Raw genomic sequence first — 23,667 nt, forward strand, 5'->3', positions numbered from 1 at the left:
TGTTTGATATCTTATATACCCCTGAGTTTTTATTTGGATCCCTTACATACCCATTCCGTTAGTTGACCATTAGTTTGACCGTTAGTTATTGTAGAAATTACTTTATTGTCCTTGTTATATTGTTAAAAGCTAGAAATGTTTTATGTGTAAATTTTTTGAGTTGTGAAAACCAATAAGGAATAAATTACTAAATATTTGTTATGAATTTTTGAAAATAAAACATTATTTCATTAAAATAAAAAAAGATTTATTGTAAAAAAAAGTTCTGCATAAGATTTGAAAATTACTTTTCAACAAATATTTAGTGAAAAAAGATTCGTTGTGAAAAAACAAAGGGGATATAATTAGTTTATCACAAATTAGAAAACAAATTTAAAATTTTTAAATAAATTTCAGATCAAATTTGATGAATTTCGTATATCTTCCCAAAAATTTAAACCTAAATAACATTTAGTTTTTGCTCTTAATTTTCTGGTGAAACTAATGTATGGATTTAATCATAATTTTTAAAAAATAAAAAATAATAAGTTTTATTTTTTAAGTTGGGCATTAAATGATTATATTGCTTGTATTTTGTATAAGTTTATTTTTCATATGAAAATTTATTGGGTAGGTACCACACATATGTATAGGATGGGTAATATAGTCATTTTAAAATATTTAACGGTCAACTAATGGTCAACTAACGGAGATGGGTATAGAGGAGATCAAAATGAAAACTCAGGGGTATATAAGGGATAATGTCAAATTCAGGGGTATTGAAGGGATTGAGTAAATTTTCAGGGGTATATAGGGAATTTTCTCTTTTTATTAGCACATGGACGGGCAACTAGCGACTAGCGAGCACGTCAAATTTGCACAGGCAACTCTTGGAAGACGGTTGATCTCGCAAGGTAACAACGACTAATGTGTACAGCGTACTACAGATAATCATGAGTTTGTATTGAACATTTTGACATTATTGTAAAGTATGGTTTGTCAACGGTTTGTTTAACTTTTGACCTAGTTAACGTGAAAACGGTTATCTGTCGCGATTGTCAGGATTTACGTGGGCCGCATTGGGGGCGGGCTAACGAGCAGGCCAGCTTCGCTATCTCCGGCCGGCCGGGCCACCCGAAGCCGACTCGAGGGGCATAGGCCCACCACAATTCGCACCTAGCTTTTTTTTTTTTCGTTGCAGCAAAAGGTTTTCTGAATCTACTGAATTTATCTAGTCACATATTTCCTCCCTTTTTTAATATGTAATGTTGTTGTTGTTTTAGATACGTATAATCATTTGTCATATTAAAAAGTTTATGTAATTATTATTCATTTTATTGCGACTTGATTTATGCTAAAATGTTTTTTAAGTGTGGCATATTTTTTTATATTTACATAAAAAATTTAACTAAGACAAATGGTCAAACATTTGTCAGAAAGTTAATGGTATCAAGTATTTAAAAAACTAAGGTAGTAACTGAAATATAGAGAGTGTGATCTGTAGCAAAAGTGATCAGTACTACAACTGTTTGGAAATGTAATCAAACAGCGTTGATGAAATACTGAAGCTGGCTTTGATCATTGCAAACGCTAACAGAATGCTATAGCAGAACGCAACCCTTCTCATGTTGTTGGTAAGAGCCAAGAAATGCGTTAGGCATGTCCTGCTGCTTAACAACTTAAATTAATTGATTACATAAAAACGTTAACTCATCCAGGTATAGCAAAGTATTATTGAAAGGGATTACCAATGTAAATATTAAAATTGTAATATAATTATAGTGTAACTTACACATAACTATAATATAATTTGTTTAACACATTATTTCCACTAAAGGAGTACACGTGACCAAATTGCATCACCCGTGGTTGCGCTATGATTTTTTCCTTTCCCGCTTGCAGAGTCTTAAAGTAAATATAACAGATTAAAAATACATAAAAAGTTACATACATATTATATTATAATTACATACAAGTTATAATATTTTTTGAACGACTCGCATAAGACGGTGCGAAGTTCTATTGATAGAGCAGAAGAAAAATTATAAGATTACAACCCTGGAAGTTGTAACTAGGAAAAAGGGAAAAATATACCACCACCCACACACCGACAACGCCAAAACACTGAACAAGGAGAAGGCTAGCACCGGACCGGCCACCACTAACCGTGGCCGACCTCCGCTAGGCCAACAAAGAAAACACGGTCGGGATCGCCCAAAACCCAACTCTTACAATCAACACAAAGCCCCGCTCTATCCAAGTATTCAGGAGTTAAGGAGAGAGGGTGAGAGAGAAGAATGGAACTCCTCTCCCCTTAGGCCCTCCGACATGGCCAGCTTGTAGAGACTAGTTAGGATGCCGCCACAAGAGGATGTAATCTAGAGTGAGTTTGTACTAATTGGTTGGGTGGTTTTAGCTAGGGGATGCCTAAACGATGGATCATAGCAAAACCGTTACTTGAATACTGAAGCTACCTTTGAATCTTTGATCATGGCAAAAGCTTAACAGAAGGCTAGAGCAGGATACAACCCTTTCGTGCTGTTACCTGTCGGTACGAGCCAACTTAGCCAAGAAATGCCATAAGCATGTCATGTTGTTTAACGAATTCACTAGCTTAGTAGTAGCTTAATTAACTGCCTAAAAGATAAAAAGGCTAATAAAACGGTTAACTCATTCGGAGACAAACTCGTACTGCAAAGCCTACGTGAAAATCGCGTTTCCCGCGCTCTCGTGGCGCACCTTCTTTGTCTGTACAAGAAGTCTATTATATACCCCCCATCCTGGCCAAGACCACACCTCGCCGTCGCCACCACCTCCCTCGCCGCCGGCAGCCGAGCGGGTCGGTGCCGCCATGCAGTCGCCAGAGAATGCGGCACCGCGCGTGTACTTCATCCCGTTCCCGACGCCGGGGCACGCGCTGCCGATGTGCGACCTCGCGCGCCTCTTCGCGTCCCGCGGCGCCGACGCGACGCTCGTCCTCACGCGCGCCAACGCCGCCAGGCTCGGCGGCGCCGTCGCCCGCGCCGCCGCCGCGGGATCACGGATCCGCGTCCACGCGCTCGCCCTGCCCGCCGAGGCCGCGGGGCTCACGGGCGGCCACGAGAGCGCCGACGACCTCCCCAGCCGCGAGCTCGCGGGGCCCTTCGCCGTCGCCGTCGACCTCCTCGCGCCGCTCTTCGCCGACCTCCTGCGGCGCAGACCCGCCGACGCCGTGGTGTTCGACGGCGTCCTCCCGTGGGCTGCCACCGCGGCGGCCGAGCTCCGCGTCCCGCGGTACGCGTTCACGGGGACGGGGTGCTTCGCGCTCTCGGTGCAGCGAGCACTGCTGCTCCACGCCCCGCAGGACGGCGTCGCGTCGGACGACGAGCCGTTCCTCGTGCCGGGCCTCCCCGACGCGGTGCGGCTCACCAAGTCGAGGCTCGCCGAGGCGACCCTCCCCGGCGCGCACTCGCGGGAGTTCTTGAACCGAATGTTCGACGGCGAGCGCGCCACGACGGGGTGGGTGGTCAACTCCTTCGCCGACCTAGAGCAGAGGTACATCGAGCACTACGAGAAGGAGACGGGGAAGCCCGTGTTCGCCGTCGGGCCGGTCTGCCTCGTCAACGGCGACGGCGACGACGTCATGGAGCGCGGGCGCGGCGGGGAACCGTGCGCCGCCACGGACGCCGCGCGCGCGCTGGCGTGGCTCGACGCGAAGCCCGCGCGGTCGGTGGTGTACGTCTGCTTCGGCAGCCTCACCCGGTTCCCGGACGAGCAGGTCGCGGAGCTCGGCGCGGGGCTCGCGGGCTCCGGCGTGAACTTCGTGTGGGTCGTCGGGGGCAAGAACGCGTCGGCGGCGCCGCTGCTCCCGGACGTCGTGCACGCCGCCGTGTCGTCCGGCCGCGGCCACGTGATCGCGGGGTGGGCGCCGCAGGTGGCGGTGCTGAGGCACGCGGCGGTGGGCGCGTTCGTGACGCACTGCGGGTGGGGCGCGGTGACGGAGGCGGCGGCGGCCGGGGTGCCGGTGCTGGCGTGGCCGGTGTTCGCGGAGCAGTTCTACAACGAGGCGCTGGTGGTCGGGCTCGCCGGCACGGGCGCCGGCGTCGGCGCGGAGAGGGGGTACGTGTGGGGAGGCGAGGAGTCCGGCGGGGTGGTGGTGTGCAGGGAGAAGGTGGCGGAGAGGGTGCGCGCCGCCATGGCTGACGAGGCGATGCGGCGGCGGGCGGAGGAGGTCGGCGAGCGCGCGCGCCGCGCCGTCGAGGTGGGCGGGTCGTCGTACGACGCCGTCGGCGCGCTGCTGGAGGATGTGCGGCGCCGGGAGATGGCGGCGGATCCACGGAACGTGAAGGAAGTATGAAACCATATGAATCACAAACTGAAATGTTAAAATGTTTCATAACTAAAAATTTGGACCGATTACCAAACGAGTGTATATCGGGCTTAAATTGATGACTACTTATTTCGTTTCATATTTCAAGATGTTTGACTTTTTTTTTCTAGATCAAACTCTCCAATTTATAAAAAAAAAGCATAATAGTAGTATTTTCAACATAAACAAATATATTCAATGTGAGGTTTAATGAAGAGAGAATATAGTGTACACCACTGAGTTTATCCCAGTTCAACAATATGCCACTGACATTATTTCATTCTACAATATACCGGCGACTTTACCAATTAGTCTACAATACGCCATTGGGCTGGAGATCTTTTTCAAAAATACCTAAAATACCCTTATAATCATATAATGTTAACAATTGATTTATCTCATTAGAAGTTTGGAAAAAATATGAAATTTTTTATTTGGCCTCCTTACACGATATGAAAGTTTGTAATACAAGTTTTAAGATTTTTTTCATTTATATTTTTTTTGTAATATAAATTATCAGTTATATGCTATATAAAATACTTTTTTGTGTTGTTATTTTTAATATAAATCATCTTTGATATGCTATATAAGTTATTTTTATGCTATTATCTTTTGTGTAAGTAATTTCTCTCTTTAATTCTACACAAAAATATATTGTTTTAGAAAATAAAAATATCAAAAAAAAAACATGAAACTTATATACAAACCTCCATGTTGTATAAAAAGGCAACACAAAAAATTTCATATTTTTTTGAAACTTCTAATGAGATAAAAACAATTGTTAACATAGTATGTCTTTAAGGGTATTTTGGGCATTTTATAAAAAAATGTATAGACTAGTGGCATATTGTAGAACAATTGGTAAAGTCACCAGTATATTATAGAAATAGACAATGTTGATGGCAAATCGTTGAATTGAGACAAACTCAGTGGCATATAGTAGATTTTCTCTTTAATGAAACTAATTTGGTATTCCCTCTGTCTTAAAATATAACAACATTTAACCATCAGGATTTCTTCTAAAATATAACAACTTCTCCATCGATATTCTCTTCCCAACCAATCATAACCCTTCACCATTCAATTTTCCCACATACCTTCATTACCCATCCAATCACAACGCTCCACCATTCACTTCTATACATTTTCTTAATAACCGCGTACAACTATAAAACTTCTTATATTCTGGGACGGAGGGAGTATACTTTAGATGATGTTATTTTTTTTATAAAATTGATTAAACTTAATAAAGTTTAATTAAGGAAAAATCAAACGATTTATAATATAAAATGGAGGGAACAATTTCTTTTCAAATAGCGCACACACACTCTCTCTCTTTCTTCGTAATAAATATTTGATGTTTGGAGTAAGATTTAATCAAACCTTTTTTTGACTGAATCACCGGGAGGAGGGGGGCGAGTTTCCCCACCTGAATATATTAAGTCAAACGAAATTACACAGGGCAGGCTCGGCCTACACAAGCGCAGGTGCCCTGGAGGATAGTAGCAGAGGATACACAGGGAAACACAAAGAAGAGAAAAACAACAGAGAGAAAAGGTGGCCCTCCGAGGAAACCAAAGACGGTTTTCCTGCAAAATCACCCAGCCACAAACCATAACCGCCTAAAAGCTAACTTCCTAGATCAACAACAAACAAATCCTCAAGCAGCCTTGGAATCCAGAACGCCGCGCCAAAGGGCAGAGTGCCACGAGCATGCCGGCAGGGGAAAGTGGTGACCAAAAGGCTATGGAAGTACTAGACCACCCGCATGAAGCCTTCAAGAATCCAAACATTTTCTTGTTGCAGCTAGAACAGTGCCCGCCAACGCCCTTTGGGGGAAGGAAGCCCCAGAGGGGGAGAGGCACTGAAGGTTGCGGCCTAGAGCCGCCTACATGGAGTCGTCTTTGATCAGGCTAAAACGAATTGCTTGTTGGCTTCACGCCTTCCAACATCCATTAAGGGAAGGAAGCCTCAAAAGAGGGAAGGCAGCGAAGCAATGTGATAGAGGACATCCCAAGGAATGGATGGAGATGAACAGGGAGTTGGACATAAAGGGGGATGGCTGAGGACAGGAATTCCACAAGGAAGAAGGACATCAATGGGAGACAACGGGAATTGGCACAAGATTAGAAGCTTGGAGAGCAAAAGGGCGAAGCAGGAGGGGGCACGCTTGCGTCGATGCCTTCAGCAAGGAAAGTGACATCCACGGACGCCACCATCGACGAAAAGAGCATCGGGCAAATGGTTGCAGGTTTGGTTGGGGAGACTAAAATCAACGCCTCCAGGGAGGTATACGGCACCAAAAGGCGTCGCCGTCGATCGCACAACCGGGGGTGTGCACGGCTTTCGCCCTCTCTCCCCAAGCCCAAACTGCAGGCTTGCATATGCCAAGGTAGCTGGCTAGCCTGCCGAGCAGGTCACCGAAGCCAGGTGCGGCTGCTCCTAGACCTTCTCGCCCGCACCGGCAAGGAAGTGGTAACGGAGGGAAATGAGGGCGAGGAGGGCGTTGAGGGGCCGGCGAGGACAGCGGCTGCGGAGGGCGAGGATAGCAGCTGCGGAGCACAAACATAAATCAGAAGCACAGAGGGGCAGCTCGCTGAACTGGCGCCGGCGCGGTGGAGTCAACCACCGCCGCCCAGGCGCCGCGCGCCCCTGCCTTCACCGTCGCCCTCCCCGCCGCCATTGCCGTCGCCCTCCCCACCGCCAGTCGCCATCTCGACAGCGTCCGTGCGCAGCTAGGGGAGCCAGCGCCGGCAACGACCCGTCGCCAGCTACGCCAGGTCGCCGCCGCCCCGGACCCGTCGCCAAACCCTGCCGCCGAGCACTCCAGGTCGTCGCCGCCCCCGACCCACCTTCCAACCCCGCCGCCGAGCAGATCCCGCCATGGAGGACCGGATTCGGCCTCCACGGCGCCGGATCTGGCCGCCGCCGGGCGCTTCTCCTCGTCGCCGGCACCAAGCCTGAGCTCCTGTCTTGCCGGCGTCCCGTACGGTTTGACCACGAGCGAGGGAGAGGGAGCCCCGCCGCCGCCGTCCTTGCAGCCGCCTGGCTTCGCCGACGGTGGCTCGGGCGACGGCGATGCTGGGGAGAGGAGGAGAAGGGCGGGGGCCCCGCGTCGCCCCCGGGACAGCGCCCTCGTCAAACCTTAAAATTTTAACTATTAATAATTTCTCAAACCGTTTGGTTTTGAAAATCTCTATCCGTAGATTTCCTTTTTTAGAAAAGTACTATCATAAGATCGTAAACTCGTTAGAATTTATGAACATGTCTGATGTAAAATTGTGGGACAAAGTTATAAAAATTATTAAAACCAATCTTATCCTTTAAACGTCGAACATTTGGCCGATTTCTCCCGTGGTCGTCCAACTGTCCAACTGTACAGCCTGCTTTTACGCAACAGAAAACGGCCGCCACCGTCCGGTGAGGCGGTGAGTAGAGACAGACAGCTGGGCCCCACCGAGCAGTGAGAGGACGAGTAGTACAGATCCCACCAAAGTCGACGAGACGACCAAGCTCTTCTTCCTCCCTGCGAACAAAAAAAAAAATCTCCTCCCCGCGTCGAATTCGAAGGGGAGAGAGCGCCGCGAGCGAGCGAGTTTGGCGGCGAGATGGGCTGCTGCAGCAGCCGGAGCGCGGACTCGCCGGCCAGCCGCGTCACGCGCTGGCGCTCCACCGGGATCGTCGCCCTCCGCGACGCCAGATTGAAGGTTCCTGTTGATTGATTTTTCCTGTAAATTTAGTACCATTGGGGATTCTGTCTAGTCTGCTAGTTGGGGCGTGGAGGAATTTCGGTGCTCCCGAGTTCTTATCATCTGATGCTTAGTGATTCGGGTACACGATGACACGACAAATATGATGATGCATCCTAGGATTTCTGTTAATCAGCCGAAGGGGTCTACTGCCACATAGGCGTTAGGTTAAGCAAAGGTGTGATTTTTGGATTGCTTGCGGGTGTTTTAATCCTATGGGATTGCTAGGTGGAGGTCTGAAGGAAAGGCACAATCTTGCCGTTACAAGTATGTAATCATATGTGGTGATTGGTGAATGGTGATGGCCTGATGGGTTAACTTGGCCAATTCTTTTTCACTGTAGTTTCAGGGAATGCTGATGGTTAAAAACTTTTTGCCCATGGCACTTCCACACTTTATACTTACCCTTTATTCTCTCTCTCTAAAACAACTGCTGTACTTTCTCCTCTATTTGCATAATGGAGCTACTGCCTATCAATAATTAAATTCTTAATTAGCATGGGAAGTACTTTTTGCGACTAAATATTTAATAAACACTCACCAGATTGTAAGATTTTAGTGCTTTGTTCCATGTCCAGAAGATAGAGGTGCATTTTAATATTGGCGTTAGTTCTCATTCATTTGTTTGTCCTCATATCAGTATGTGATATGTTCTACTATCTCATCTAAAATATATATTTATCCTGCAAGTCAATGCCAATTTATATTTAATTTTCTTCGAAGAACGAAGACACAAGGTTCTTTTACTGTGAAATTGAACTTTTCTTCCAAAATTGTTAAATGTCAATGTTACCATGCAGGTAGTACCAAATGAAGTTCTACAAGTAGGGAATTCCCTGAGGATTCTGGATTTGACTAACAATAAGATAGGTATTTGGACTTTAGACCATGACCCCTGGATACTTAGAAGTTCTGCAATGCTAGTATCAATATTTTCTCTCTTTTTTTTTCTCATATATTGTCAGGAAGAAACTAGTTTGGAGTCGTTCATTGCTTCTTTCTTTCTTTTATTATGCACATCAGTATCAGATGGGAGGAAAAAAATTATGCACACCCCTTTTTTTTCACTTGGCATCACTAACAAATGCATATACTTGAAGCAAGTCAGCAACAATTCGACAAGTTATTTTTTTTACCTTGCAGGGTTTCTTTGACAGTTTGGGTAGAAAAAAAATCCAATTGAACTGCACACACTGTATTTAGATGTTTCTATATCTTGAGAAATATCAATTAAATATATATTTTATGTTGCAGCTGAGATTCCCCAGGAAGTTGGCACACTCGTGAATATGCAAAGACTTGTAAGAGTTAATGTTAATAGAAATCATGATTTGGTTCATCTTACCAAGTTACTAGAGACATGTATTTTTAAGAGTGGTTCTTCTTTGCTTGACATTTAAGTTTACTATTTCTTTTCTGTTCCTGTAGGTTTTGGCTGGTAATTTGGTTGAAAGCATCCCAGCTAACATTGGATATCTGCGGAATCTTAAAATCCTCACACTTGACAGAAATAAGATCTCTGTCTTACCTGAAGAATGTTAGTTCATAAAAACCTAATGCTATCTTTATTTATATGTTTAGATAATATTTATCATTTGTCCACGTGTATATTCTTAATCCTAGCAACAAGTTAGTAGAGATTTATTGACTTTTGCAATATTACACTTCACAATTTCCCACGTCTAAGTCCTAACTTGTTTCTTCCATTCTATCCAGTGGGTTCTCTATCAAATCTTCAACAACTCTCTATTTCTCAGAATTCTTTATCACGCCTGCCTAAGAGTGTAGGAGATTTGCGCAATGTAAGTTTCTTATTCGATTCAAGATGTTAAATTTTATATATCTTTGAAAAGCAACTTTTCTAGGCACAAAATATTTTTTTGTCTTCTCAAAACTTTTTTTTGGTATAGCATGAATGCCTTCAGAGTTACAAGCTGTTCCTTCTTTTTATTTTCCTCTTCAGAATCAAATAAACTCTTGATTCTATATTTCCTCATATGAAATTTACGCAGCTTGTTACATTCCGTAAAGTTTCTTCTTTACTAGTAAGTATTTTAAACTTGTTTTAATAATGGAGACTATGCTGTGCTCATCACTGTTTTTTCAACCTTTTTTTTTTCCTGATGCAGATGTTGCTACTCAATGTATCTGACAACAAACTAATTGCACTTCCTGAATCAATTGGAGGTTGCAGTTCCCTGGAAGAATTGCAGGCAAATGGTAAGTCCATCAGTTTTTTGCAATGGTAGCATTTATATCATTTCAATTTTCTCTGCACCCTGTTCACATGCATCCATGTTAATGCTATACTGCTGCCACACACACACACACACACACACACACAAACATGAGTGCTCTGTGCCGTCGTACTTTCCTATCTCGTATGCTATACCACCTGATATTCCATTGGGAAAGGCATGCCAGAACCATTTTTAGATACCTTTTGTCATCTAACTCAAATATGATCCAACCATTCATATGCTGTTTAAAAAAAAAATGCAAAGCACATCGTGGTTTTCGTTTTCGATGCATCATCTTAGATAACCTTCACGAAAACATTTTCAGGAAATTCAATTGAAGACGTGCCTTCATCAATCTGTAACCTTGTTTGCCTCAAATCCCTATCATTGAACGGGAATAAGATTCGTCAGGTACGAACTTATGAATATGCTTTTCCCTCGTCGATTACTTCTGTGTTTGAACCTGGAGGCTCTAGGGTCAAAGTCAGTGAATAATGACTATTCATTTAGATTTGAAATATCCTGGTTACATTGTTGCCAACTTGTAACGTACAAAATAATAAGCAAAGATTCTCCGAACTTTGACTCTCCCTGACAGCTTCCCCAAAACCTACTGAAAGACTGCAAGGCTCTTCAGAACATATCGTTGCATGACAATCCAATCTCGATGGACCAGTTTCAACAAGTTAGTGGCATGAAAGCTTAATACAGATTCTTGTAATTTGATTAATCTTGATTCAATTATAATTTGTTTTCTTTGTCTGTTGAAGATGGATGGCTTTACGGAATTTGAGGCACGCCGAAGGAAAAAATTTGACAAACAGATTGATTCAAATGTCATGATGAGTTCCACAGCACTGGATGAAGGCATTGATTTGAACTAGTTTTTCAGAAATTTTATTTAGTTTATAATTACCCCATTAGTCAAAAGACCAACTGTAAATCTAGTGTACATATTAGTTTTTCCGATACTCTGATTTGGTAAAAAGACAAAAAAATGTATAACACACACTAATGAATGAACTGTGTAATTTTTGCAAATATTCAATGAATTAGGTGTACATCACCATCTTTGATCTACTACCAGTAAGGGTCGTCTTTTTAGTACTGCTGCTGCTTGCTAAGGAATGCAAGCCATGACCCATGAGCATTGGATACCCATCAGCAGGAGTTCAACTCCAATGGCGCAAGAGAAAAAATAACATAAAGACTAGACCCATGAGTATTGAATACCCATTTTATGAAGCATGAATATAGCAAGAGTACCTTCTCTTCTCCGTGTTGGCTATGCTAGATGAGGTAACCATATAACAGAAGAATTTAATAACTCGTTAGCTGAAAATTAAGAAATAATAACATGTGCTTTTTAGAGAATCACATATGCTTGATACTTTTACAGCATGCAATATATATGTTTCATTTTTCCCTCCGTCCAAACAGAAAAATCCTAAGTGATTTGCACATCAGTAGTGGCGCAAGGCAAAAGTGTCATGCTAATTCTGGCCAGGCAATGGAAAATGCATCTCGAGGTTGAGGACCCTTAACAAAGCCTACGATGAGATGTTGCATTGTTCTTTTTTTTTCATTTTTCTTTTTGCTTGGATGGGTGAAGAGATATCGTAGTCATACTTGTTGCAATATGACTGGCTAGAGCTTGTGGAAGAAAGACCTGACCATTGAGGGCGGAGCTAGAACGAAATGGGGAGGGGTGTCACTGCTTGCTTTACTCTGCTTTAGGCCGAGTTTAGACTGATATGAGTAACTGAGTTTGGATTGAAGGGGGTGCATATATGGTGAAAATATATGAACTATAACTAAAAACCGGGTTCCTGGGCACCCCCCCTCTTCAATGTAGCTCCCCTCTCTTCACCCACAAGTCCAGCTAGCCTAGCAAAGTTCACATTTTTCTTCTATCTTGCATCATCACACGAAGTGAACTGCGTGATCGTCGGAGACATCGAATCAAAGGTAAGGTTCTGTGATGATCAGCACCATGTACCACCACTTTTCTTTTTTGTTTTTGCTTGGAGTTATCTTTCTCATGATCTGACTCAAATGCACTTTGTGTTCTTGAATTTCTAGCTCTCGCCCATTCTGCTTGCTGCCCTGATCTCCTTCAAATTCTAGCCCAAAGAATGGAGGACCAGATGGCTAACCTTCGCTTGACTGACTTCGAGTTCTTCAGGATCATCCTGCCCGGATCCTCCAAAACGAAACTGGTAAACCATTTTTTTTGTTGATTCTTGGGTTTCTAGCTTCAGCCTAGTGTGTGTTTGATCGATCCGTGGTGGTGCAGAAGCTGCCTTACAAGTTCGCGAGGGAGCTTGGGGACCGAGAGCTCCGGGAGGCGAGGCTGCGGGTCGCCGGCGAGGGGCGGCGCCCGTGGGACGTGAAGGTGTTCGACGACGACGTCAGCGGCGACGTGTACCTGGGCCGCGGCTGGCAGGAGTTCGCCCGCGCCCACGACCTGCGTGACGGCCACTTCCTCGTCTTCCGCTACGACGGCGCCGCCGCGTTCACCGTCACCGTCTTCGACGAGACCATGTGCCGCCGCGACTACCGCCGCCACCACGACGCCGCCGGCACGTAATTGCTCGCCGCCGCGGCCGGCCGCCGCCGCCCTCGCTCTGGCATGACTGATACCTGTGTGTTCCGCCTGCAGAGAGCGGAAGCAGCAGCAGCAGCGACAGCAGTGATGCGGCGGCGGCGGTGGCGACGGCGGCGGCGGAGGGGGTCGGCGACGTGGCGCTGTCGCAGTTCGCCGTGACGCTGCGGCAGTGCAACCTCGAAGACAAGCAGGCGCAGTACTTGGTGAGCTCGTGCCCACTTCTTTTGCTGCCATTTCTTGTTGCCGATTGCCATGTGCTAGCTAAGTAGCTAACCAATCCGACCACCGGCCGTCGGCGGCGGCGGCGCAGAACGTGCCGATGGAGTTCCAGGAGGCGCACGAGTACGCGAGGCGGGAGAAGGTGGTGCTGCGGATGCGCGGGGAGGCATGGACGGTGAGGCTGAAGCACAGCAGGCGGGAGCGCGGCCAGCGCACGGCGTTCCGGTACGGGTGGCACCGGTTCTGCGTCGACAACGGCCTCGCCGTCGGCGACACCTGCTTCTTCCGCGTCCTCCGCGAGGGCGACCTCCGCCGCGGCGGTGCCGCCGACGACCACGTGCTCAAGGTCGCCGTGCGCAAGGCCGACGGCACCACCCTCGAGTGATCGATCTTACTAATTAACTACTGAGATTAATAAATTAATTAGCGCGCTCTCGTAGTCTCGTCTCGTCGTGTGTGTGTGTGTTTAGGTGTTGGTTAGTCGTTCTAAATGGCCCGTATTTGTCTTACGTTAAATCGTCTGGTACTTGATCGGATGGTGTTTGTGGGTGTGCCACTGGCAGATCGACAGGTGGCCGAGCTGTGTACCGAACTGCTTTATTACTCTCTTTCACGAACAAGGCCCTGTGTTTCGCATTCACAACAATGGGAAACAACCCAATCTCGTCATAAGACTGGATGGATTCGTATCGCAAGTGCTCCCTCAGTGTTAATGTAAACCAACTTAATATAAAACGTGATATTTTATATTTAAATTTATTGTATTATAAAATATCTCATTCTATCTCTGATTTATTTATTTTGAGACGGATAAAGTATAAGCCAATGTTCAAAGCTAAAACTGATAAATCTTGTTTCCGAAGTTTGAAATATACGGACACACATTTGAAGTATTAAACGTTGTCTAATAAAAAACAAACTGCAGATTCCGCCAGGAACTGTGAGACAAAATTATTAAGCCTGATTAATCCATTATTGGTAAATGTTTACTGTAGCCCCATATTGTCAAATCATGGTGCAATTAGGTTTAAAAGATTCGTCTTGCAATTTACACGTAAACTATGTAATTAGTTTTTTTTCACATTTAATACTCCATACATGTGTCAAAACATTCGATGTGATGGGTGAAAAGTTTTTGTTTTAGATACCAAACAAGGCCTAAGCATCTAGTCCATTTTCTAATATGTGTAACTGTATCTTCTAAAAATCTGAATGAAAAACTGAACCATCCAAACAGATCCAAAGTGTGAGAGTGACACAGCTTAAGGAACGACACTGAACCGTTCCACTCCATGGCAGAAATCTGCAGACTAAAAGGATTTTAAAGCCCATATAGCCCGGCCCAATAAAAAGCCCATACATCTGCCTGGAAACGAGCCTGCTAGACCAAGGCCCATATAGTTGGGCCCGCCTGTCATTTTATGTACTTTTCGTTGCCGTGTTGGGATGTGCACCCTGATACCCGGAATCAGTTGCATAAATGAAGCACACGATACGACACGTCCAGGTCAGGAGAGGCTCCAACGGTCACATTATCCTCGCTGACTCCGCCGCGCGCCGCGTGCTCGCCTTCCTCCCCCTCGCGCCACCACCGCCGCCGCCGAGTCCTCGTCACCGGAGAGCGAGGGGGTCTCCGCCGTGGTCGCCTGCGCGCTACGCGGCGACGCTGCCGGCTTCCTTCCGCCGGAGTCAACCTTGGGGGTAAGGGTAAGGTTTCCCCCGAGAGAGAGAGAGAGAGAGAGAGAGAGAGAGAGAGAGAGAGAGAGAGAGAGAGAGAGAGATTTAGGGGTTTTCTTCTGTAGTTTTTGCTGTGATTTCGTCTTGCGGTTCTTCTTTACATCCGTGGATGACACGGGCAGTATCTACGAAAGCATATGCGAGTTATCTATCAGATCTGGCTCCCCCGATCCCCTTGTGTGCTAGGGTTGATGCGCGCGTGCGATGGCTTTGGTTGGTGCGGATTTAGGTATCCTTAGTTTGATACCAACAACTTGATAGGTTAGAGCCCCAATGACCCATGTTTTTTTTATTCAAATGCTTCAGCAACTCATGTCTAATTACATAGCAGAGAAAATGCAATAGAAGGGTATATGTTATCAAGAACGCACTTCTTTGGATGTTTTGGTAGGAGATAGCACATCTGTACCTTCAAAAGTTGTTATTGCCCTTTCCCACAGATTGGCATTGGACGATCTGGCGCATTGCACATGATGGTCAATCGACCAGAATTGGACTTTTGGTACTCTTTTTTTTAGATAATGGATAGAAATCCGGCCTCTATAAGGTCTTTTGGTACTGGAATGTTGTTGTTGCCCTAGTTGTTTTTCACAGAAATTTACTATAACTGTATCATTGTGCTTGTCATAGTTTGCTGTTCGTACTTTATAAAATTTCGGAACTGCGGGTTTCAGACCAGGTAGTTTGCTGTTCAAGAAGTCATGGCCTTAGGCTTCTTTTACTAGTTCCTTTTCTTATTTACATTACAAATGATTGCTTGTGTTAGGGCAAATTCTTGGCAATCTCGTCTTGCTTACACCTCGTATGCTGTTGGATAAGCTCATGTGGAAGAATGACAGCATGTGTGCAAGATGCTAACGTGTTGTCTTTTCCAATTAACTGTGGTTTTTCATAAAATTTATCTCATTCAATTCACTGTTCTTTTCCATAGTAAATACATGTTCTTCTGGATGGTGGGTTAGCAATTTAGCCTTCATTCATTATTTCTATTAAACACATTTTTCTAGTGTATAATTTCTTTTCACGAATGCTAGGCAATAGGCATCACCACCTCACAAAGGTGACATTTCCTGATGATTCCCTTTTCTTCTGTTTCCACACCAGATTGCTGCAAACAACTCCAGTTTCTGAATAAAGACAGTGCCGATATTAATGGATAAGAAACAGACCTCGTTAGGCACTCCTGTCTACAGGACAAATCCCTTCGATTCTGACTCTGATTCTGAAGTGCCCTCAAGACCGTCAAGGGCACAATCTGTCCCAGTGCGACGCACAGATCAATCTATACAAGAGCTGGAGGACTATGCTGTTGATAAAGTAGAAGAAACATCACGCAAAGTAAATGATTGTGTCAGAGCCGCTGAAGCAATCAGAGAAGATGCTACAAAAACACTGGTTACTTTGCATCGTCAAGGTGAACAGATCACCCGAACTCATCGAGTAGCCGCGGATATTGAACACGATCTTAGTATGGTAAGTTATGTTGTGGAACCCAAGTATCCTTGATCTTCTTCTCATGAGTATTGCTCATAAATATGGGTAGAAGCTCCATAGAACTTTTTGGATGTGTTAGTACTAAATTTCAGTCATCATTTCAATATTTCATCCAAACATTAGACTAAATTTCTATGCACCTCAACGATAAGTTATGTGATGTTTTGCACATATCTATCCTTATCTCACTATCTTAACTCCCCTCTAGTTTATGTTTCTCTATGTCGTGTCAATTGCTGGGCTAAACCATGGAGGATTTACTAAGTACTATTATTATTCCTTTTCTTGCTTGTCTAGATAATTGTGTTTTGCTTGGCTTGTTTTTAAGATATAAATTACATGATGTATTTTATTTCTGAAGTTATAGAGATTCTTTGCCTTGTTCTTAATCTCATCAGAAAAAAAAAATCTGAAATCCAAATTTATGGTCTCTTCAGAGTGAGAAGCTTTTGGGAAGTCTAGGGGGGCTGTTTTCCAAGACATGGAAGCCAAAGAGAAACCAACAGATAAAAGGACCGATTTCACAAAGTATGATGGTTTAGATTCTGACTAATTTCTGGGACTCTCTTTTTTTTTTGCTTAACTGATCCATTTGAGTTATGGCAGATAATTCTTTCACAAGTTCAGCGAACCACATGGAACAGAGGCAGAGGCTAGGTATTTCCTCAACACGTCAGCCATCTCCAAATCAAGTACATCGTTCACCTGCAACTGCAATCGAGAAAGTTCAGGTCTGCATTCCCATCTAACCATGAATTGTAGAATGAGTAATTTGTTCTGGAAGTTTACACCACTTTCTTCTTTTAGGTTGAGATAGCAAAGCAGGATGATGCGCTCTCAGACTTGAGTAACATGTTGGGAGAGCTGAAGGGTATGGCATTGGATATGGGCACAGAAATTGAAAGGTAATACTTCTTTCAAATATTTGTTAAAAATGTTATAGAAGAGATTGCCCATTTCAGCTGTTCACTTCACTGTTCATAAAATTTGATGGAGTTATCATTTTGCTGCAGGCAAAATAAATCACTGGATGCTTTCGGTGATGATGTTGATGAACTGAACTTCAGAGTTAAAGGGGCAAACCAACGGGGACGCCGGTTATTGGGCAAATGATGCCATCAGGTTGTCGAACCACAGCAACTCTGTTTCTAGCAGTTTTCTCCATCCCATGGGATTCAGGACTTGTGAGTGCGATTAGCAGATGCGCCTACTTCATCTGGATATTCTGTCGTGTCTGAATTCTGAGCAAATATTCAGATTCCCGTGTTGTGTTGTTGTATGAGAAATCGTCATATACACTTGTTGTATGATAAGTTGATAGCTTCAATTACTTGGTGTAGGACATAACCACCATTCCCCTTTTCTCTTAGAATCTTGATGTAATCTGTACTCCTAAATATGCCAGAACGAGATGAGAAGAGAATTGAATCAAGCGATAGAATTACTCCAGCAAATTTGATGTGTGCTCCTTGTTTTGTCCTTGAAGCTCATCTTAGGACTTGGCGTACGCTTTTGCTACGTCAAAACCCATGTTTTGCCCTTGTCGATTTGCCGCGCTCTCACGCTTATTACGGGCTTGGTCTGTGTGCTCGCGCGCGGGCGCGGCGGGCGGCGCGATGGCCTCGGGTACGACGAAGCCATGCGGCGCCGACCGCGACGTTGGCGTCATCTCGCCGCCGGGGCCGGTCGACGGAAGAGGAGGCGGCGGGCGGTGGCGGCGCAGCGCGCTGTACGACTCGTTCGAGCTCAACGCGATGGTGGTGCGGCTGAACCGGCTGCTGGCGAGCGGGAGCGGCGATGGCGGCGGCGCAGGTGGGGGTGGTGGCGCCGCGGCGGCGGCGCGGGCGCGCAGGGCCGGGAGCTGGTCGCCGCTGTGCCCAAGGCGGTACTCAGCATGGTCAAGCGCGCTCTCCGTGGGCGCGGCCGGCAAGGAGACGGCTGGTGATGCGGCCTGTGACAGTTTGTGTTGCTTGGTTGGACGCGCCTATGTAATTTTATTAGTATTATTATTATTATTATTATTGCTAAGTTTGCACGAGCTGCAAAACTGACAAGCATTTGCTTTTGAGATGGATAGCAACTTTAGTTGCATAATTACAAAACACAATCAAATCTTGCTAGGTAGGAGTAATTTCATCAAATTGGACCCAAAATTATAACAATCTGCACTGAGAACACCTTCAGTTGTCGCATGTTTATTGCACCGTTAGGACACTCTCCAGACTTTGTTTGGTTAATCCCCGAGGAGAAAAGGATTTGAAGAGATTGAGGAGGATTATGTGTAAAATAAATCATCTCAAGAGAATTGGAATCTTGTGAAAGGGATTAATCGCCACGCAAGCGTCTCTCCCACCTGACAGCTGCTACACTGCAACACCACATCGACCACATTTGCCCTAGTCGATGAAACTGGGCCCCACCCACGATCCTGGCCCACATCCCAGTGGGTCGGGTAAGAAACGGCCCAGGTGCAGAAAGTAGCACCACCATTTTAGCCACCTCGGGTGGGCCCGCCTTGCGAGAAACTAGCCGTTAGGATCGCCCGCTCGCCGCAACGTTCTCTTTTTTTCCCATCTCCTTCCGCTCCCCCCTCCCACAATCTCCAATTCTCCATCGTAGCAAAAGAAAATCCACCACCTCACTCATCACGCACGCGAGGCCCAAACCCTAGACATGGCGACGTCGACGGCGACGGCGAGGACTCCGACCAAGGCGGCGGCGGCGGCGGCGGGGGGGAGGGCGGCCGGGAACACCACCCCGTCCTCCAAGCCCGCCTCACGCGCGCGGCTCTCGCACGCCTCCTCGGAGAACGCGCACCCCAACATCCCGGCGGCGGCGGCGGCGGCGGCGGCGGCGGGGGAGGCCGGGACCCCGTCCAAGAACCCCACCCTGGCGCGGCTCTCGCACGCCTCGTCGGAGAACGCGCACCCCAACATCCTGGGGTCCCCCCCGCCGTCGAAGCCCGCGAAGTCGCCGACCACCGCGTCCAAGTCTGCCTCCGCCTCCGCCTCCGCCAGGAAGAAGATCTCCACGCCGGCGCCGCCGCCGCCGCCGCGGGAGAGGCGGTTCCTCGTGGCGAAGAAGAGGGCGCGGCGGAGGCGCAACGGCGCCAATGGAGGCGGCGGCGGTGGCGGAGGAGGCGACTTCGACTTCGACAAGTGCAGGGAGGCCGCCCGCGAGGCCCTGCGCACGTCTCACGAGGAGTTCTTCCGCAAGGAGCGCGCCGCATCGGCCGCAGCAGCAGAGGAGCAGTTGCAAAAGGAGGAGGAGGAGGAGAAGGCGGCCGCGCAAGAAGCCAAGAAAGGAGCATTGGAGACATTGGAGGAGGAAGATGTAGCGGAACTGGAAGGGAGCAGCAAAGTGAGGGCGCTGAGGACCAAAGTGATGACCAAGGCGTTGAGCAGCGTCCCTGATTCTGGCGCTGGTCGTGTCAAGCACCTTGTGCAGGCCTTCGAGAGCATCCTCTCCATCTCTGGAGCCACCTCTGACGCCGACAGGGCCGGTGAGGGGTCCTGGGCGCTCCCCGGGTTACAGGCATGGAAGGAAGATTGCGAGGGTAAGATAGGGATGCCGCCGGTGTCGGTGTCCTCTTCTGCTGAGTTCTTGAATGCAGGACCGAACAGGCTCTGTTCTTCACTTGATGGGAAAAGCGACAGGTTGGTCAATTTGAACAAGTGGGGGATATGGATTGTGTTTTGGTTGCTGCCAATGCAATAGTTTGATCAACAATTCTGTATCTTTTCAGGTTGAGTTGGGACAGCCGGACATCGGCAGGGGGGTGCAGGAGCAGGCGAAATGTGAGGACATACGATGAATTTTGTTTCCTTTTGGGAGTTAATTATGTTTCATATTTGGCCTCTGATGTGAACGTATATTATTCTTTGATTGTCAGACATCGGAGTCGCTAAGAAGCAGTTGGAACAAGAAACTGAAGGTCACAAGCCAGCATCCGTTCAAGCTGAGAACCGAGGTAAACGATATGTTTGATGCAGTGTGAATCGTTGTTGTAAATCTATTGTGTCATTAGGCCGTTTAGGATAGGAGAAGTGCACAAAAGTTTTAGGGCCCCTTTAAATCGCAGGGTAGAAAAAATGGAGGAATAGGAAAAACACAGGATTCTGACAGGAATTGAAGTGTAAAACAGAGGATTGCAAAATACAGGAAAAACACAGGAATGATCGTTTGATTGGAGCGTAGGAAAAACGCAGGAATCGGATGAGAGAGATAGACTCAAAGGAAATTTTCCAAGAGGTTGGAGCTCTTGCTAAATTTCCTCCAAAATCCACATGCAATGTGCCATTCCATAGGAATTTCATAGGAATTGGAAAGCTTCAATCCTTTGAATCAAAGGGCCAAATAAAATTCCCATTTGAATCAAAGGATTTATGTAGGAATTTCATAGGATTCAAATCCTATAGGAAATTTTCCTATTTGGCCCTTTGATTCAAAGGATTGAAGCTTTCCAATTCCTATGAAATTCCTATGGAATGGCACATTGCATGTGGATTTTGGAGGAAATTTAGCAAGAGCTCCAACCTCTTGGAAAATTTCCTTTGAGTCTATCTCTCTCATCCGATTCCTGCGTTTTTCCTGCGCTCCAATCAAACGACTATTCCTATGTTTTTCCTGTGTTTTGCAATCCTCTGTTTTACACTTCAAATCCTGTCAGAATCCTGTGTTTTTCCTATTCCTCCGTTTTTTCTACCCTGCGATTCAAAGGGGCCCTATGGGTTAATTTGATACTACAGTGACAACAACAGCACAATCGACCTATACCTGGCTTCGTGTCAATTTTGAAGTGTTTATTAAGTCCATTACCAGCCAGTGTTACTGTTCTTCAAACTGAAATGCGCCATCAAGTGACAATGGGTAGAATGGTAGCATAAAAGTATACTTTTTATTATGAAGCGTTTCAATGAGTTGGTTGTATGTGTTTATAAGGATAAACATGGCAACATACATCTGATGCTTATGGAAAGATTATTAGATATCTGAAATATTCTTAGCCCAAGATTTACAGTACTTGAGTGAAATGTGTCGTGCCATACTATTCTTTAGTGTTTCTCTTTGACATGCCAATTGCTAGTACCATGTTGATACATCCAATGCAACAACATTTGGTTCAATCTCTGATTTACTTTGCTTCTCGTTGGATTTTGCAAATACAATTTGCTCAGTGCATTGCTCTGTATTTTCTACAGATTATGATTCTTTTGATGACAATCTCTAGCTGTTCCCTCAAATAAACTAGTGCATCAAAATCAATCACTCCTTTTTTTCTTTTTTGCAACAGCAACGGGGAAGGGTGAAGGAACAACAGTTTATTCAAAAAGTACAAGAAATGCTTATGGAGGAAGAGCAGCAACGTATACATATTGCACAAGGACTTCCATGGACAACAGATGAACCTGAGGTATGTCTAGACTAGAGCATTCTTGTTTTCTCTTCAAAGCAAGGCTTTCATTACCAGTTTGTTCAAAAAGCAAAGTGAGTTGGCTTAAAATTTGTTGTTTGCGCTTGTTTGTCCTGGCTGTTCTCATTGCAGCTAGGTTAGTTAACATATCAAAATAGTCAGGATTGAGTATATTTGCACAGCTTTTTACCTATTTTTCTTTGAAATCAGTATGATGAATAATTTTACCTATTTTCTATGGTATCCTGACTCTGCGTTTTTATTCTGCAGTGCTTGATAAAGCCACCAGTCAAAGAAACCACCGAGCCTGTTGACCTTGTTCTGCACAGTGATGTACGAGCAATTGAACGTGCAGAATTTGATCAATATGTGAGCATCGCACCACAAACTCATTATATGTCTTGTGTATTATATTTAAGTAAACCACAACGTTACTTATTGCATATACTTGGTATGCTTGGTTGAGAATGCAGGTGTCAGAAAGGAACAAGTTCGCTGAGCAACTAAGGCTGGAGAGGGAGCGGCAGCAGAAGCTGGAGGAGGAAGAGATGATCAAGCAGCTCAGGAAAGAGCTGGTTCCTAAAGCTCAGCCAATGCCGTACTTTGATCGGCCGTTCATTCCAAAAAGGTGAATATCCAGTTTATAAGTGAAACTTAGCCTGCCAAATTTCTTTTTGTAGCACTTTCACTCTCGTCTGTTGCTTGGAAATAATGATTCAGTATTGTCATTTCTTTCTAAAGAAATCAATGCTGTATATTTACTTTGCAGTAGCACACCAGCATTATCTTACCATTTGCACAAGTTACTAATACTCAGTTCTATCTCTGGTTTGTTCTCCAAAAGATCTGCAAAACCAGCAACAGTTCCAAAGGAACCAAAATTTCATCCTCGGCCGGAAAAACAGTCATGGTGAGTTTACTTTCAAGGGAGCTAAGAAAATGTATTTACTTATGAAGTTCATTGAATCTAATCCAGAATAAATATTTCTGCATTCACAAATTGAAGCATGCTCTTAATGCTTCTTATATTTCAATGGTGTCTGACAGTTTATGTCGACAGCGATGCATGGACACCGGAATGCTGATTTCATCATGTCTTCATGATCAGTCGACTGTACTTGCTGAGAAATCCAAGGCATTGCCACGCATGTTCTAGATTCTTTGAACTATCTGAACCGGAAACAAAATCACATTAAATTTTTGTATCTTCAGTTGTCCCCTCGAGTTCTTTTTATGTACATGCCTTATCAGTAGCTCTGTGCTTCAGATGCAACCACACCGAGGTTGAGAAGTTGTACAAGGAACATAAAAGTGGAAATTCAAACAAGAATTTCTATGATATGCTGCAGTAGTATTCTTGTACTCAAAACCTTCGTTCTTGCCAAATCAGAAATACCATCGTGTTCATATATATACCTTGGTTCTTAGCTCATTTTGTTCTGGACTTCTGGATGAAGATTTTTACGGCGATTTTCACTGGACTGAAAATAATTGGCTGTAAAAACAGTAAACTGGAACTGACGAACTGAGCATCTCCTTGTGTGCTAAAAAGGAGCTCATGTATATGCTTCTCAGGTTTAAAATGATGTATGCCCATAATATTCCTATTTTGTTCCCTCTGCTGAATGTTTGGTCACTGTATAAGTTTGTATGAATTACTCCCTCCAATCATAAACATTTGGCATGATTTGGTCAAGTATTGGAACTTTGATATCAAATATTTCTCAAATGTTTATTTTTTTAAAAAAAAATTGTGTGTATTGCCTTGAAAAAATACCAATACATACCATAAATCTGTTATATTGTATAACAAAATTATTCAATGTAAATTTGTTAGGTAAAGTTTTAAAAATTGTCTAGATTTATCCTAATCACCAAAT

General features: G+C 45.2%; 5 protein-coding genes across 9 annotated transcripts; all 5 read left to right on the forward strand.

Annotated features, from left to right (window-relative positions):
* Positions 1-2,734: 2,734 nt before the first annotated feature.
* On the forward strand, positions 2,735-4,420 carry LOC9266909 (UDP-glucose flavonoid 3-O-glucosyltransferase 7). Its single transcript, XM_015773988.3, has one exon. It carries the CDS (start codon positions 2,831-2,833, stop codon positions 4,313-4,315), a length of 1,485 nt encoding a protein of 494 aa, XP_015629474.1. The 5' UTR covers positions 2,735-2,830; the 3' UTR covers positions 4,316-4,420.
* A 3,417-nt stretch (positions 4,421-7,837) lies between these two features.
* On the forward strand, positions 7,838-11,397 carry LOC4332036 (plant intracellular Ras-group-related LRR protein 7-like). Of its 2 annotated transcripts, XM_015773136.3 has the most exons (10): positions 7,838-8,034; positions 8,877-8,946; positions 9,331-9,377; positions 9,505-9,613; positions 9,793-9,878; positions 10,089-10,121; positions 10,206-10,296; positions 10,642-10,727; positions 10,915-11,001; positions 11,087-11,396. In XM_015773136.3, the coding sequence occupies exons 1-10, from the start codon at positions 7,936-7,938 to the stop codon at positions 11,198-11,200; spliced, it is 822 nt and encodes a 273-aa protein (XP_015628622.1). In that variant the 5' UTR covers positions 7,838-7,935; the 3' UTR covers positions 11,201-11,396. The 2 variants fall into 2 exon arrangements, with proteins under 2 accessions (XP_015628622.1, NP_001404289.1); NM_001417360.1 differs by lacking the exon at positions 10,089-10,121 and having other exon boundaries at positions 11,087-11,397.
* Positions 11,398-12,158: 761 nt separating this feature from the next.
* On the forward strand, positions 12,159-13,906 carry LOC4332037 (B3 domain-containing protein Os03g0212300-like). The gene is made up of 5 exons (NM_001417361.1): positions 12,159-12,284; positions 12,399-12,535; positions 12,613-12,898; positions 12,979-13,127; positions 13,235-13,906. Exons 2-5 carry the CDS (start codon positions 12,452-12,454, stop codon positions 13,526-13,528), a joined length of 813 nt encoding a protein of 270 aa, NP_001404290.1. The 5' UTR covers positions 12,159-12,284; positions 12,399-12,451; the 3' UTR covers positions 13,529-13,906.
* A 742-nt stretch (positions 13,907-14,648) lies between these two features.
* On the forward strand, positions 14,649-17,828 carry LOC4332038 (SNAP25 homologous protein SNAP32-like). Of its 3 annotated transcripts, none has more exons than XM_026024437.2 (6): positions 14,649-15,141; positions 15,985-16,353; positions 16,812-16,902; positions 16,981-17,105; positions 17,182-17,279; positions 17,388-17,828. In XM_026024437.2, exons 2-6 carry the CDS (start codon positions 16,033-16,035, stop codon positions 17,485-17,487), a joined length of 735 nt encoding a protein of 244 aa, XP_025880222.1. In that variant the 5' UTR covers positions 14,649-15,141; positions 15,985-16,032; the 3' UTR covers positions 17,488-17,828. The 3 variants fall into 3 exon arrangements, with proteins under 3 accessions (XP_025880222.1, XP_015628615.1, XP_015628616.1); XM_015773129.3 differs by having other exon boundaries at positions 14,649-14,850; XM_015773130.3 differs by having other exon boundaries at positions 14,649-14,844.
* Positions 17,829-18,969: 1,141 nt separating this feature from the next.
* Positions 18,970-23,198, forward strand: LOC4332039 (microtubule-destabilizing protein 60). 2 transcript variants are annotated; one of them, XM_015773989.3, is made up of 8 exons: positions 18,970-20,030; positions 20,120-20,171; positions 20,267-20,344; positions 21,668-21,787; positions 22,058-22,156; positions 22,261-22,415; positions 22,632-22,697; positions 22,835-23,198. In XM_015773989.3, exons 1-8 carry the CDS (start codon positions 19,048-19,050, stop codon positions 22,941-22,943), a joined length of 1,662 nt encoding a protein of 553 aa, XP_015629475.1. In that variant the 5' UTR covers positions 18,970-19,047; the 3' UTR covers positions 22,944-23,198. The 2 variants fall into 2 exon arrangements, with proteins under 2 accessions (XP_015629475.1, XP_025879468.1); XM_026023683.2 differs by having other exon boundaries at positions 22,848-23,198.
* The last annotated feature ends 469 nt before the right edge of the window (positions 23,199-23,667 follow it).

This window comes from Oryza sativa, chromosome 3, assembly GCF_034140825.1.
Source record: "Oryza sativa Japonica Group chromosome 3, ASM3414082v1".
Lineage (NCBI taxonomy): Eukaryota > Viridiplantae > Streptophyta > Magnoliopsida > Poales > Poaceae > Oryza > Oryza sativa.

Bases quoted from the DNA above. Each gene is read 5' to 3' on its own strand.
- LOC9266909 (XM_015773988.3), top strand. From the start codon at position 2,831: ATGCAGTCGCCAGAGAATGCGGCACCGCGCGTGTACTTCATCCCGTTC.
- LOC4332036 (XM_015773136.3), top strand. From the start codon at position 7,936: ATGGGCTGCTGCAGCAGCCGGAGCGCGGACTCGCCGGCCAGCCGCGTC. The intron at 9,378-9,504 runs GTAAGAGTTAAT...CTGTTCCTGTAG, and splicing joins TCGTGAATATGCAAAGACTT to GTTTTGGCTGGTAATTTGGT. The intron at 9,614-9,792 runs GTTAGTTCATAA...CATTCTATCCAG, and splicing joins CTCTGTCTTACCTGAAGAAT to TGGGTTCTCTATCAAATCTT.
- LOC4332037 (NM_001417361.1), top strand. From the start codon at position 12,452: ATGGAGGACCAGATGGCTAACCTTCGCTTGACTGACTTCGAGTTCTTC. The intron at 12,536-12,612 runs GTAAACCATTTT...GTGGTGGTGCAG, and splicing joins GATCCTCCAAAACGAAACTG to AAGCTGCCTTACAAGTTCGC. The intron at 13,128-13,234 runs GTGAGCTCGTGC...GCGGCGGCGCAG, and splicing joins ACAAGCAGGCGCAGTACTTG to AACGTGCCGATGGAGTTCCA.
- LOC4332038 (XM_026024437.2), top strand. From the start codon at position 16,033: ATGGATAAGAAACAGACCTCGTTAGGCACTCCTGTCTACAGGACAAAT. The intron at 16,903-16,980 runs GTATGATGGTTT...GAGTTATGGCAG, and splicing joins AAAAGGACCGATTTCACAAA to ATAATTCTTTCACAAGTTCA. The intron at 17,106-17,181 runs GTCTGCATTCCC...TTCTTCTTTTAG, and splicing joins CTGCAATCGAGAAAGTTCAG to GTTGAGATAGCAAAGCAGGA.
- LOC4332039 (XM_015773989.3), top strand. From the start codon at position 19,048: ATGGCGACGTCGACGGCGACGGCGAGGACTCCGACCAAGGCGGCGGCG. The intron at 20,172-20,266 runs GTGAGGACATAC...TTTGATTGTCAG, and splicing joins GGTGCAGGAGCAGGCGAAAT to ACATCGGAGTCGCTAAGAAG. The intron at 21,788-22,057 runs GTATGTCTAGAC...TTTATTCTGCAG, and splicing joins GGACAACAGATGAACCTGAG to TGCTTGATAAAGCCACCAGT.